This window comes from Eptatretus burgeri, chromosome 2 (genome assembly GCF_056783735.1).
Source record: "Eptatretus burgeri isolate ZD-2024b chromosome 2, Ebu_testis_v1, whole genome shotgun sequence".
Lineage (NCBI taxonomy): Eukaryota > Metazoa > Chordata > Myxini > Myxiniformes > Myxinidae > Eptatretus > Eptatretus burgeri.
This window is the reverse complement of record NC_140962.1, coordinates 13,394,808-13,409,807: the sequence shown is the minus strand read 5'-3', so window position 1 is coordinate 13,409,807 and position 15,000 is coordinate 13,394,808. Positions and strand designations below refer to the sequence as shown.

The window sequence follows — 15,000 nt, the reverse complement described above, 5'->3', positions numbered from 1 at the left end:
CCTTAAGTGCTTCGTTTGCCTCATTGGATACTGGTATGTGCTGAACCAGCTGAGCATACAGAAGATTGAACTCTGCAAACACCTCCTCTCGCTTGACGTTATGATTCGGTATACCGAAGGTGAAACCATGAGCCAAGACAAATTCTTCAGTCGCAAATAGTTTATGATCTGACAAATTGAGCACATGATTGGAGGGATTACTAATCAAGGAACCAAACCGTTTTTGTTTCAGACGGTTGATCACACGTGAATGCTTACTGTACACGCCTTGCTCAGCTCGTTCGTCAATGTAACGACCAACGTGAATCAAGTTAAACAGAGACAGGAACTTATGTGCGATGTTCCATGCATTGCGACAAGTGCAGCGGAGAATGGCCAGTCTGCGGTTTGTCCTGTTAATTTCATCCTCCATAAACATACATTTGACTGTCTAACTACAACTGAGACAATTTTGGATCCTTTTCGCAATATAAATTGGAATCACCACCCTGTTACGAATATATGTCCTCGGGAACGCATTAGACAAGATGGCGGTTCGTAGCTTTCCTTTCAATCTTACGACATTGCTCACATTCGAGAGTTGGAGCGAATTGTGCCTTTGTTTCAAATAAACAAAAATTCTGGTCCCTTCTTTCTCTCAATCAATCAACGTTGAGGACATTACATTGTAACTTTTATAAATGAGAGTTTGGTGCTTCTTCTTCGTCTGCTTGCGGTTTTATCCTGAGGTGTGCAAGTTGAAAATTTTTGATAATGTCCATTTTGCTGAAATGCACATTTACATTTTATTGTACTCGTCGAAAGTTTAGCTAATATATTTTACAAATTTCTCTTTTGGATTTCTATATAATTAGCACGACCTGTATAGTGGAGCAGCAGGGGCCAGAAAAGAGGCTTATTTAGTGAGATACCCACACCAGCAGTACCACATTTTCTAATGTGGTTATTATTGGCCACCTACTATCCCTGTGCATGAAAACCAATGATGCCAGTCTGGGAAATGGTGGCATTCTGAGAAATAGGTCAATTAAGGTCGTTGACCCCTGAATTTGGCAATATTTACAAAAACGGCTATAGTTTATACAATTTTCATGTTACAATGCCTTGATATACATCAAACTGATCCTAAGACAATAGGCTATAACATGCAGTCACAAAAAAACATGTGGCTGATAATTGTAAGTGCAGAACCAATTTTATTACCAATTTTGCCCCCAAAATCCAAATTTTCACATTTTTCAAATACTTTTAGCATCACTCGTCACATGCATAATGTAAAAGTATCAAATATTAAGCATTGAAAAGTGTCTCTTGGGTCTGCTGCAATTATTCATATATAATATATTCTATTATCTTAAAGGTAAATCATATTTTCATCACATTTTGTCCAAGATGTCTGAAAATACCTGAAAATGGTATTATTCAATACTCATGGCAAATGGCCATTAATTTCATATGAAATGTCTTTGAAATAATATATTGTTGTAAGGAATTATAATTGTTGATGAGTATATCAATAACACACAGGGATAGATCCAGAATTTTTGGAAGGGTTGGGGGAAGGGGTTACAAATACCTATGTACTAACACCCCCTCCCCCTTCCTCAATATCACGAAATACATATGCACTAAAAAAGTGCCACCTCTAAACCCTGAACCAACCCTAAAATAATGCCCCTGACAAAGAATATTGGATTATATAAGATGATCCCATATGCCACAATAATCCTGAGATGACCCCCACATTCCTGAGATGGTCCCCGCATGTGGCAGTTCCAGGAAGCCATTCGTTTTATGGGTCAGAAAAGCAAGAATAAGCAGCCTCACCAGCACCATGCAGTAGGGAATGCTGCCCAAAAGAGGTGGAATGCAGATGTCAAGAAGATGACAGTTATGTTTGATGGTATGGGGCTTACGTTGATCCATTTGAGCTGTCTACGGACTCTTCAGGATACTTGGTCAACTTTGCTACTGGAGCAGTTGCACCACCACCGATTCAGGAGAGCATGACAAAAGCCTTGTCCAAGGGAGCAACAATGGCAAAAGCGTTTATTTCTGAGCGCTTCATAGTACCATATTACAGCTGTTAATATGGAGACAAGCTGCTCACCCTTCTCCAACCTTACCTGATGCAACAGCAGATGGCTTCGAACACAGCCCAGGTGGCACTGGTCTCCAGCCTCAAATGATGAGTCAATCGCCAGCTGCTCCAGAGTTGTTAAATGACCTTGTGTGTGACTGTCAACCCAATACCTGTGCAGTGGAGTGTTCTTGCTTGGAGAGTGGCCAACCATGCACAGCAGCATGCACCTGTGAAGCCTTGGTGGATGGAGGGGACAAATCGTGTTCAAATCCCTTTATTCTTTCTGCACTTTACAGTGATAATTCACTCAGATGCAGACTAGATATCAACATAATATGTAACAATAATGTTGACAGTTTCCTGGCATTTATCTTAGTAACTGATAATTTTGTTAGAAAGATTTCATTTGATGCCAAAAGTGGAGAGTTTGTACAAACAGCCATTATAGTCTTCAATATTTTTTTGAAATTTATTTTCAACAAAGTACATTGAAAAATTTCCATTTAAAAAATATTTATAGTGTATAAGAATTTGTACCCCCCCCTCCCATTTACACAAATCCTGGATCCATCCTTGTGTGTTGTTGATATACTCATCAACAAATATAATTCCTTGTGACAATATAATATTTGAAACATTTTTCTCTTAATAAATATGAAATTAATCAAGTTAATGGTCATATGCCATGAGTACTGAATAATACCATTTTCAGGTATTTTCAGGCATCTTGGACAAAATGTGATGAAAATGTGATTTCCACTTAAGATAATACAATGTATTATATATGAATAATTGCAGCAGACTCTAGAGAAACTTTTTAATGCTTAATATTTGATACTTTTATTTTATGCATGTGATGAGTGATGCTAAAAGTATATGAAAAATATGAAAATTTGGATTTTTGGGGCAAAATTTGTAATAAAATTGTTTCTGTACTTACTATTTTCAGCCACGTTCTTTTTTGTTATTGCATGTTATAGCCTATTGTCTTAGGATCAGTTTGATGTATATAAAGGTATTGTAACATCAAAATTATAAAAACTATAGCCGTTTTAATAAATATTGCCAAATTCAGGGGTCAACGACCTTAATTCACCTATTTCTCAGAATTCCACCATTTCCCAGACTGGTGTCATTACTTTTCACGTGCAGAGATAGTAGGTGGTCAATAATAACCACATTAGAAAATGTAGTACTGCTGGTGTGGGTGTCTCCCTCTTTTGGTGGCCCCTGCTGCTCCACTAGCCGTACCTGCTAGTGCTGGGGTATGAACATACATAATAGGCTGCATTGCCTCCTCCCGTACCTTTATTAATTTGTGATTAAGTATCTCTAAATGCAGTGCCTTGTGATTTAATTCAGTCTGCCCCCATTGAATAGTGGGAGGCCTATTGCTGTTGTTGGGTTTGTTTCTACAATTAGCACCCACAATTTTTAATGGTACCCCAGAGTTTCGTCGACCCCTTGGAGTACTAAACAACCATTTATAAAATTATAATTTTTTTTTTCTTCCTGCACACTCAACACACCCAATTTTCAAACTGTATCAATTTCTGAGCTGTATCTCAGAGCCAGCTGGGACTTTTGAAATGAAAATTTGCATCAATAATGGGGGAAAAAATAGTACGTGGTGTTGACATTTTTTGACCTTGACCTTATCTTTAAGGTCATAACCTAATTGCAGACATTTTAACATTTTTCACTAAAACTTGACGAAGGTTTGTCTGATCAGAACGAAATTGCCCTTTCTAGACAGTTATGCTTAATTTACATTATGTCCTCCAAGTTGAAAGTCAAGATGAAATGGTGCTCTGAAAAGAATAATGCATTTCTTGTCATCGCTCAATTTTGCCAATGCGGAATCTCAAAGACAGCTTTGCCTTCCATCATAATCCTTGCATCATAATGGTGAACCAGCACTGAAGTTGTGCATCTGATATTTGTTTCGTTTCCTTGACCTACTTTTTTCGGATTGTCACCAAATTAACAAAAATCACCTTTTTGTTCATAACTTTAATAATTGTCCTCTGATTTTCATGATATTGAGTTTTATGGATAGATTGTGGATGGGAACATATTTTCTTTATTTACACTCTATCCCTAAATGTTGAAGGTCCTTGTCATATGGTGGTCCGAAAAAAAATATGGCCATCATTGGATAATGGGCAAACGATAAGTCGCGGGCACCGCCAAGGGTAAGCTGGGCGAGACCTACCCTTGGCGATCGCTTCATGATCGCAGAGATCTAGTTTCCTTGTGATGATGTAGCTGTAAAGTCACCTGAAGTTGTGACTGTACAATCTTGGTTAATGAGTTAAACATGATTAATTTCTAACTGCTGTCTTCACAGGCCCGATTTGATCAATTATGACCGCCTGCAACCCAAGAAGCACATCGCAAATCTACAAAATGCATTTTCTGTGGCAGAAAAGTCTTTAGGAATTTCCCGCCTGCTGGAACCGGAGGATGTAGATGTATCAAACCCAGATGATAAATGCATCATTACCTATGTGTCCTTGTACTACAACTGCTTTTCCCGTATGAAGGCCGAGCAGACAGGCTCCAAGCGCGTCAACAGGGTTTGTACAGTGTTCACCTCTTTATTTTCTCGTCACTGTCTTTGCCTTTTCTTGTCATTGCCCAGCATTTCGGCATTCAAATTAAACCCTATTCCTTTTACTTCTCATTGGAGATGACAGCATTTCTTCATGGTATCTATTCTTATGCATGCAAAGCATTGTAGCTTATTGGTGAGGATACTGGACTGTGATCTGAGAGGTTTATTTATTTTTATTATTAATTTGTGGGATGTGGGTGTAATTGGGGAAGCTGGCATTTATTGCTCATCCCTGCTTGCATTGAGAAGATGGTGGTGGGCTGTCTTCTTGAACCACTGCTGTCCATGTGGTAATCATATACAATGCTATTTGGTCGGGATTTATCGTATTTTGATCAAGGTTGTGGATTCAAATCCAGCTGAAGGCAGTCATATTAAAGATACAGATTCTCATCTTCAGGAATTCAAGCTTGCCAAGTTCCCCCCATTGTGTGTGAGTTCCCCCCATTTGTTGGACAATTCGAGTGACTCCACCCACATCTAGAATTACATTTTAAACCCTTTAAAATTATCTTTTAGAACACTTTAGAAATTACCCTTTTGAACCCTCTAGAATTTACCCTTCAGAATCCTGTATAATTTACCCTTAAGAACCCTTCAGAAATTACCCTTTAGAATTTACCCTTTTGCATTCATCCTTTAGAACCCTTCAGAATTTACCCTTTCAAACCCTTTTGAATTTACCCCTTGAGAACCCTTTTGATTTTACCCTTGATAACCCTTTTGAATTTACCCTTGAGAACACTTTTGAATTTACCCTTGAGAACCCTTCTGAATTTACCCTTGAGAACCCTTTTGAATTGACCCTTTAGAAACCTTTTTATTTGCCCTTTAGAACCTCTTTGAATTTACCCTTGAGAACCCTTCTGAATTTACCCTTGAGAACCCTTCTGAATTTACCCTTGGGAACACTTTTGAATTTACCCTTTCTTCTTCTTCTTTCGGCTGCTCCCTTTAGGAGTCGCCACAGCGGATCATCCGTATGATCCGCATAGTGATTTGGCACATGTTTTACGCCGGATGCCCTTCCTGACACAACCCTGGTCGCCTCTTACGACACAGGGATATGGTACACCTATTTTAACCGGGGTATACACCGGCCCAGTACACTGGTACTCATTTCGCCGACCTCGGAAGGATGACAGGCTGAGTCAACCCCCTGGTGTATTAATTCAGTGGCCCAACGGGGCTTGAACTCAGGACCTTTTGGATCCCAAGCCGCTGCCCTAACCACTGCGCCAACACCAGGCTATGAATTTACCCTTTAGAACCCCTTTTTATTTGCCCTTGAGAACCCCTTTTGAATTTACCCCTTGAGAACCCTTTTGAATTTACCCTTGAGAACCCTTTTGAATTTACCCTTGAGAACCCTTCTGAATTTACCCTTGAGAACCCTTTTGAATTCACCCTTTAGAAACCTTTTTATTTGGCCTTTAGAATCCCTTTGAATTTACCCCTGAGAACCCTTTTGAATTTACCCCTTAGAACCCTTTTGAATTTACCCCTTAGAACCCTTTTGAATTTACCCCTTAGAACCCTTTTGAATTTATCCCATAGAACCATTTTGAATTTACCCCTTAGAACCTTTTTGAATTTACCCTTTAGAGCTCTTTTGAATTTACGCTTTAGAATGCTTTTGAATTTACCTTTTAGAACCCTTTTAAATTTACCCTTGAGAAACCTTTGGAATTTACCCTTCAGAAACCTTTAGAATTTACACTTTAGAACCCTTCAGAATTTACACTTTATTTCCCTTTATGAATTCCCCTTAAGGAGCCTTTAGTATTGCTCTTAAGAACACTTCAAAATTTACCCTTCAGAACCCTTCAGAACCCTTCAGAATTTACCCTCATACCCTTTAAAAATTACCATTTAAAACCGTTTAAAAATTACCATTTAAACCCCTTTAAAAATTACCATTTAGAGCCCTGCAGAACCCTTTGGCATTACCCATTAGAACCCTTCAGCATTTACCATTTAGAACCCTTCAGAATTTATCCCTTAGAACCCTTCAGAATTTATCCTTTAGAACCCTTCATAATTATCGTTTAGAACCCTGTAGAATTTACCCTTGAGAACCCCTTAGAATTTACCCTTGAGAACCCTTCATAGTTAATTATTTAGAACTCTTTGCAATTTACCCTTCAGAACTTCAAATTTACTATTTAGAACCCTATAGAATATTTACCAGATCGATCTCTTTAGAATGTTTTAGAATTTACCCTTTAGAGCCCTTTCGAACTCTTTAGAATTTGTTGTTTAGAACCCTTTAGCATTGCCTTTAAGAACCATTTAGAAATTACCCTTTTAGAACCCTTCAGAATTTATCCTCAATGTTTTAGAATTTACCCTTCAGAACCCTTTGGAATTTACCCTTTAGAACATTTTTGAATTAACCCTTGAGAACATTTTAGACTTTACCCTTTATAACCCTCCAGAATTTACCCTTTTGAACCCTTTTGAATTTACCCTTTAGAACCAGTCAGAATTTACCTTCTAGAACCCTTTAAAATTTACTCTTTAGAACGTTTCAGAATTTATCCTTTAGAACCATTCAGAACTTACCATTTAGATCCCTTTTTTAATTTACCCTTGAGAACACTTCTGAATTTACCCTTTAGAATTTACCCTGGAGAACCATTCAGAATTTACCCTTTATATCCCTCCTTTATTTATCCTTTAGAACCCATTAGAATTTACCCTTGAGAACCCATTAGGATTTTCCCTTTATAACCCTTCAGAATTATCGTTTAGAACCCTGTAGAATTTACCCTTGAGAACCCCCTAGAATTTACCCTTTAGAACCCATTAGAATTTACCCTTTAAAACCCATTAGAATTTACCCTTTATAACCCTTCAGAATTATCATTTAGAACTCTTTAGAATTTACAGTTCAGAACTTCAAATTTACCATTTCGAACCCTTCAGAATATTTACCATATCGATCTCTTTGGAACGTTTTAGAATTTACCCTTTAGAATTTGTTGTTTAGAACCTTTTAGCATTACCTTTAAGAACCATTTTGAAATTACCCTTTTATAACCCTTCAGAATTTACCCTTAAGAACCACTTAGAATTCTCTTGCAGAACCCTTTAGAATTTACCCTTTAGAATCCTCTTGAATTTACGCTTTGGTAGCCCTTCGAATTTACCCTTTGGAACCCCACAGAATTTACCCTTTATGAATTACCCTGAAGGAGCCTTTGGCATTACCCTTGAGAACGCTTCAAACTTTACACTTTCGAACCATCCAGAATTTACCCTTTATAGTCCCTCAGAGTTTTCCCCTTAGAACCCTTCAAAATTTACCCTTAAGAACCCTTCAAAATTTACCCTTTAGAACCCTTCAAAATTTACCCTTAAGAACCCTTCAAAATTTACCCTTTAGAACCCTTCAAAATTTACCATTTATAACCCTTTAGAAATGACCATTTAGAAACCTTTGGCATTACCCTGAAGAACTCTTCTGCATTTACCCTTTAGAACCCTTCAGAATTTACCCTTGGGAACCCCTCAGAATTTACCCTTTAGAACCCTTCATAATCCTTCAGAATTCACTTTTTAGAACCCTTTAGAATTTACCCTTTAGAAATGACCATTTAGGACCTTTTGGAATTGCCTTTTAGAAACCTTCATAATTTACCCTTTCGAATCCTTTATAATTTACCCTGAATAATTTACCCTTTAAACCCATCAGAAATTATCCTTTAGAACCATTTTGAATTTACACTTTAAACCCATCAGAAATTATCCTTTGGAACCATTCAGAATTTACTCTTTGGAATCCTTTATAATTTACTCTTTGGAACCCTTTAGAATGTACTCTTTGAAACCCTTTAGAATTTATCCTTTATAACCCTTTAGAATTATCCTTGAGAACCCTTTCTCACAAGCAGTGCTTTTAGGCCGAAGTCACATTTGCTCTACGGCGAGGATACAGTGGCCGTAGCCCCCTGAATTGACAGAAACGTGCGGCAGCCGCAGAGTTTCTGCGTTGGCCTCAGGATGGCCCTACGCCATTTGGCTATCTTTTACAGGCCGTGGGGGTCGCCGTGGAATTCTAACGCCGAGTTATAACTTTTTTCATTTCTACGTTGGCCGTAGCAATTTGACATGCCGTAGTTGTGACGTAGTTGTGTTCCACGTCGACCGTACGTAGGGCGTATGGTGGGCTTGCGTTATTCGTGCGGCTGCCGTAGTCTCTTATGAATGAAAAATGAATTTTGCCCTTTAGAACACTTCTGAATTTACCCTTTAGAATTTAAGCCATAAAAACCTTTGGATAAAAACCCTAAGAACCTTTGGATTGGTGATTGTACCAGTTTACATACAATACACCGCCACCGAAGGTCATTTACTCATTTTATTTTACCTTAAACATGGGGAATTTCAGTTGAAATTGTCTTGAAAGTGGGTTTTCTTGGGGTCCAGGAACAGATTAATTCACTCCATTACTTCTTATTTGGAAAATAGTTTGGGAATCGAACTTTTTGCAATCCAAACAGCCTCCTGGAACGAATTCAATTCGGATTTTGGGGGCACCACGTACTGGTATATTCCGAACTGTTATATTTTTATTTCAGTAAAAAAAAGAACTGGCATATATACCCACTCGTTACCGTCTGTCTGGCCGCACGTTCGCCTTAGGGCCCCCCTGCGGTCACCTTGCGGGCACCTTGAGGCGACCTTGCGTCTGCCTTGAAAATTATATGGCCGCCGCAGGGACGCCCTAAGGTCACCGTGCGACATCAAATCAAAGAACGTACGGCACCCCCACGTTTTCGGCCCCGCAATTTATAAATACCCCATGCGGCTCCCCAAAAAATAAAAACATATGTGACTGCTACATTGTGTGACCATGGAAATACTGCGGCCGCCGTATAATTGCTCGTGGCTGTAGATTTTGGAGACCCCACGGCCACCGTGGCAAATGTGACTTAGGCCTTACTGCAAAGGTGATGCAGGTTTGATATTTCCAACTATGTTTCTCTTAAAGTTGTGACGGGTTTCTGTGTAGTTGGAGATAGCATGATCGGGGAGCAGAAAGCATTAAATAATTCCACTGTTTTGACGTAGGAATGGCCATTTCCTTTTATGAGTGAGTGGAGGGTAAGAGTATAGATTGGACAGCTTTGGAAGGGTAACCAAGAGCACTTTCACCTCGTTTGAGGACTTTCATTGGGGTAGGGTTTGATGGCTTGAGTGTGGGGAGGGAATCGATGCCTTTGGGTTGGAAGAGGAAGGGTGAGGACTGGGTTGGGGGGAGGGGAAGATCAAATATAGGACAGAGTCGAGAAGGGGGTGGGGGCTGAGTCCTTTTTGTTGAGTTGTCAGAATTGCATGTGAGTTTGCTCACAGTAAAAATGTAATTGTGTGTGTGTGTGTGTGTGTGTGTGTGTGTGTGTGTGTGTGTGTGTGTGTGTGTGTGTGTGTGTGTGTGTGTGTGTGTGTGTCTCTCATTGGTTTTCTCCATATGTGGGATTGAGAAGATGGAACGGAGTCCTCCCAGGTTTCAAAGTATCCACCTCAGTTTCAGTCATGGACCTCACGTGAAAAGGAGGAATGCCTTAACTCGGTGTCTGCATCTAAATCTTGTGTCCGAAACCCATCGCTTTTTGTACCCACCTTACTCAGTCGCATCCAACTGTGCCTGAACTCTGAGTCCATTTCTTCTGACAAAGTGGAGAGTTTGCTGTCAAACCTCGACTCAGATTCTGCAACCGGTCCAGATGGCATCAGCCCACGTGTCCTAAAAACCTGCTCCTGTGCTTTTGCTCACCCTCTCTTTGTCCTATTCACCCTCTCATTTGCTCAACGTCATCTGCCATCTGCTTGGAAATCAGCAAACATCACCACCCTGCATAACAAAGGTGCAAAATCAGATCCCTGCAACTACAGAACAATCAGCCTTCTCCCAATCATCAGCAAGGTTATGGAATCCATCATTGCTTCAGACATTAAATCCTTCCTCTTCTCCAATGGCTTGATTTCCGATCATCAATTTGGTTTCAGACCGGGTCACTCTACCCTGGATAAGCTGCTTCTGCTCCCAACAAAGGATGGAGGTACTCAATGCCAGACATGAAATCAGAGCCATATCCCAAGACATATTGCATGCTTTTGACACAGTCTGGCACCCTGACCTGCTCACCAAACTCTCTTCCTCTGGTATCCAAAGCCATCTCCACTCATTGCTCGCAGACTTCCTCTCCTGTCACAGTCAACGTGTGGCCCTAAATTGATTTTTCTCTCATCCCCTCTTCCTATCCAGGCTGCAGTTCCTCAAGGTACCGTTCTGGGCCCTGTTCTTTTTCTGGTCTTCATCAATGATCTCTCCAACTCTGGAAAATTCTCTTTATATCTTTGCTGATGACTCCACCCTCTGTCGTACCATCTGTCATCCCTTAGACCGACAAGCCGCTGCTTCTTTGCTCTCTGCAGATCTGGATAAAATCACGAACTGGTCCAACACATGGAACATGTCTTTCAATCCCGACAAATCTCACACTCTCACTTTGTCTCTCCAAAAGGACCGTTTAGAACCACCCCCCCCCCCCCCAATCTACTTTGTAACAATCCTCTGGAAGAAATGCTTTCTTTCAAGCTTCTGTGTCTCACTATCTGCCATGATCTTTCGTGGAAAAGCCACACTTCCAAACTTCCAACCTGGCCTCCAATGCCAGTCGCCGACTGGGAATCCTCCATCAAGCAAAGTCCTTCCACGGTCCACCTGAGCTCCTGATCACTTACGAAGCTTTCGTCCACAGTCTGATGGAGTACTGCTATCCACTCTGGGCTGGTGCTCCTACCTCTCACCTTTCTTGGCTTTTCGCTGTGGAAACCAAGGAATTTAGGATCATTGGCATCTCCCGTGATGAGGCTGAGTCTTTGGGCCTCTCACTCTCTCACTGCAGGCAGGTCGGTGGTCTTTCTGTCTTCTGCCGTCTCTTCTCTGGTCTGCCCCCCTGCTTTGTTTGCAATATGTCCCCACCATATTTCCGCAGGGCACTCAAGGTCCGCCAACAACCCCCTTCTGGTAAAACTACCAAAATCACGAATCACTGCTCAGCTTTACTCTTTAGTTCCTATTTTTCCCGCCTTTGGAATAAACTCCCACACTCCCTTCAATCCCATTCTTCCCTTCAGGCCTTCAAAACAGTTGTTCACCACCACCTCTTATCTTCCCCCATCCAAAACCTTGATCTTTTCTACCCCCGTCAATCCACCCCAAATTCACCTCCATCTTGTATACCCTGTGTCCCCACCCCATTCCTCTCCCTCCCACAGATCTCCTAATGTCTCTGTTCGCCACTGTTTTGTTCTCCCCTCACCCACCCCTTTTGTCTCATCCCCCCCCCTTTTCCTGTGTGTTGTGTGTTAGCTCTCATTCGAGCCTCGACAATGTATGTATGTGTATATGAATATATATATATATATGAATATATATATATATATGAATATATATATATATATATATATATATATATATATATATGGTTCTTTTTTATCATCCCTGTTGCTCCAATTATCACTCGTACAATTTCAGCGTTCTTCAGTTTTCAGGAACTTTTTACTTCATTTTTAAGGTTCTGGTATCTGGTCATTTTCTTGATTTCTCCATTGTTTAGGCCAAAATCGCTGGGTACTGACACCTCAATTAGCAATGCCTTCTTTTTTTTGTATCTCAGTATTATATCCAGTTACAATGCTTTGTTTTGTATGTTCACACTCGATAGGATCATCAGGTTATACATCAGCATTACATCCTTGTTTTCCATGACTGCTTTTGGTTCCTGTTTCCATGAGTTTTCTGGAACTGGGATGTTGAGACTTTTGCAGATGTGCCAGTGGATTACTCGACATACCTTGTTGTGCCTTTGTGTGTACAGCTGCTCTGACATGAGTTTTTTTTACATCAGAATCGGAGGTGACTCGTACTTTCTGTTTTTACCTTGCAGAACCTACACTCATCCGATTCACTCAGTCCTGCCATTTTCTGAAAAGCCATTGGTGTCGTGTTCCTTGTCTTGGGCATTTATAATGATTTGTTCTCCTTCCAAGTTGAGCTGTACTGTTCTTAGCCATTCTAAAGAGCTTTATTTGTCGATGTCAAATCGGGGCATCTCTCTTTTTTTTCTTTCTTTTTTTTTATATATACCTTCCTGCTCTTTTATGATCCTCCAAATTGTCAATGTATATCTCTTGATATTTCGTTTTATATTTTTATTTTGTCTTTTTTGCAATCGTTGGGGCTGTTTTGGTTTTATGTGACATCTTCCAATCACACATGTCTTTGGAAATTTTTTGCTTGAGGGTTTAGGGATACCTACTCTGGTTTGGTGTCTTCATGTTTGCTTACAAATTGTATTCGGTAGTCTGTTGCACTTTTCACGTATTCAGCCACTCTTACTGTTGTCCCTCTGTGCACTTGGTTGAGCTCCATCAGGCTGCTACCACCTCCTTGGTTCAGCAGGTACATTCTCAGAATTCACTGATTTTTTGTAGACCATTTTGTGGATGGTGAGTTTCCTTGTTTTGATATGTAGTTTTCTGATTTCCACTTGTGGCCAGTTTAGTATTCTGCAGCTGAATTGGAGCACTGGTATTGCGAGTTGTTCTCTGGCTTTTATTGTGTTCCTTGGGGAAAGATATGTTTTCTGGATCAGCCTCGTTCGACTCAGGTATTCTTTGGTAATTGTTTTGCCAATTTGTTTGTGACCTATTTGGTGGCCCTCTTTAACTCTGAGGTATTTGTATGATGCTTCATTTTCTAGCTCCTGCATTGTTTTATTTGTGTCAATTTTTATGATGTCCATTTTTGTTAGTCTGCCTTGTACGAATGTGCTCTTGGCACACTTATCTCAGCCAATTTCTATTTGAATGTTATCAGAATACTCTTTCACTAATTTGACTTGTTCTGCCAATTTTTTGTCATTTGGTGCAAAGAGTTTTAAATAATTATCCATGTGCAGTCGATGTCACCTTTCTTGTCTCTTTGGACATTCTCTTATTTGATGTCAGGATATATCCATGTCCTTGCTCATTAATGAGGTTGCTCAGTGGGTCAAGGATCAGGCAAAATAGGGGTGAAAGGCTGTCTCACTGGAAGATCCCGCAACGTATCTTTACCCCTGGTATTTTGGTATTTCCTTCCGAGTGCTGTAATGTCAATGTGGTGTTCCATAACTCCGTTGCTTTCTCAGTTTGATTATTTGGAGGTTGATGTTGTACAATTGCATGCATTTTATCATCCATGAAGGTGGGACACTATCAAAAGCTCTTTTTTGTCATCTATTCATGTATGATTCGCTGTGGTATAATTTGAAAGCATAGTACATTTGAATGCATGAGAAAAGCATAGTAACAGATGCATCAGTAATATTGTTGTGGGCGTGGACGGTTACGTTAATCCCCCGACCCAAATTATGGTGGATGGTGGATAAGCACCAGCCAGCCCGGATAGCCGAGCGGTTTTCCTTGAAGCAGATACGTTTATCCTCAGAGATTATGGCGCGCATGGGAGGGGCAATCAGCACTGATGGAGTGATGGAACAGGTGGAAGCACAAGCGGTTTATTCACGAACCCCACGACAAATACACCTACACAGCAACTTAAAAATAAACATGGGGATTTAATGAAAAAAAAAAAAATATATATATATATATATGTGTATATATATATATATATATATATATATATATATATATATATATATATATATATATATATATATATATTTACAAGCGTAATTCAAAATGTAATAATAATAATAATAATAATAATAATAATAATAATAATAATAACTTGAAGTAAATATTCCTGAAGTCGAGGCATCTCTACATACAGGCTTAATTACAGACAAGGGGAAAAATGAACAAAAGAAAAGCAAATCCCTTTATTCTGGCACTTAGCTTGGTCCAGAGATGGTCTTGATGGAACTTGGAATCGAGTCGCTTCTTTCTGCACGTGTCGACGCACCCAAAATGGCGTTAAGCCACTCTCTTGCAGCGGGAAACGTACGTCAGTCAATTTGTGACATGATATTCAACGTCAAGGCTCAGAGACCGCCGTGCAGCCTCCTCGTCGATCGTCCTCACCGACGCCATGGCTTTGCAGAATGGTGCCATCTCTTTGGTGATGTACACGAGGCTTCGATGTCGGTCACTCAAAACCCAGCCAAGAGCCAATGGCCAGCGTCTTGCTCCACGACGAAAGCCAATTCGCCTCAGCACAATCACGAGAATCATACTGTCTTCTTCATGCATTGAAGGAAAGCCATTTCGTCATGCTGAGAGGAGA

At 40.1% G+C, this 15,000-nt stretch overlaps 1 protein-coding gene across 2 annotated transcripts in view; it reads left to right on the top strand.

The window, feature by feature from the left end:
• SPTBN5 (spectrin beta, non-erythrocytic 5) overlaps positions 1-15,000 on the top strand; it is a 325,418-nt gene that overhangs the window by 30,317 nt on the left and 280,101 nt on the right. For both annotated transcript variants that reach the window (XM_085863420.1, XM_085863413.1), the window contains one exon: positions 4,434-4,662. In XM_085863420.1, the coding sequence (XP_085719546.1) occupies positions 4,434-4,662 (229 nt within the window). The remainder of the gene's footprint in view (positions 1-4,433; positions 4,663-15,000) is intronic.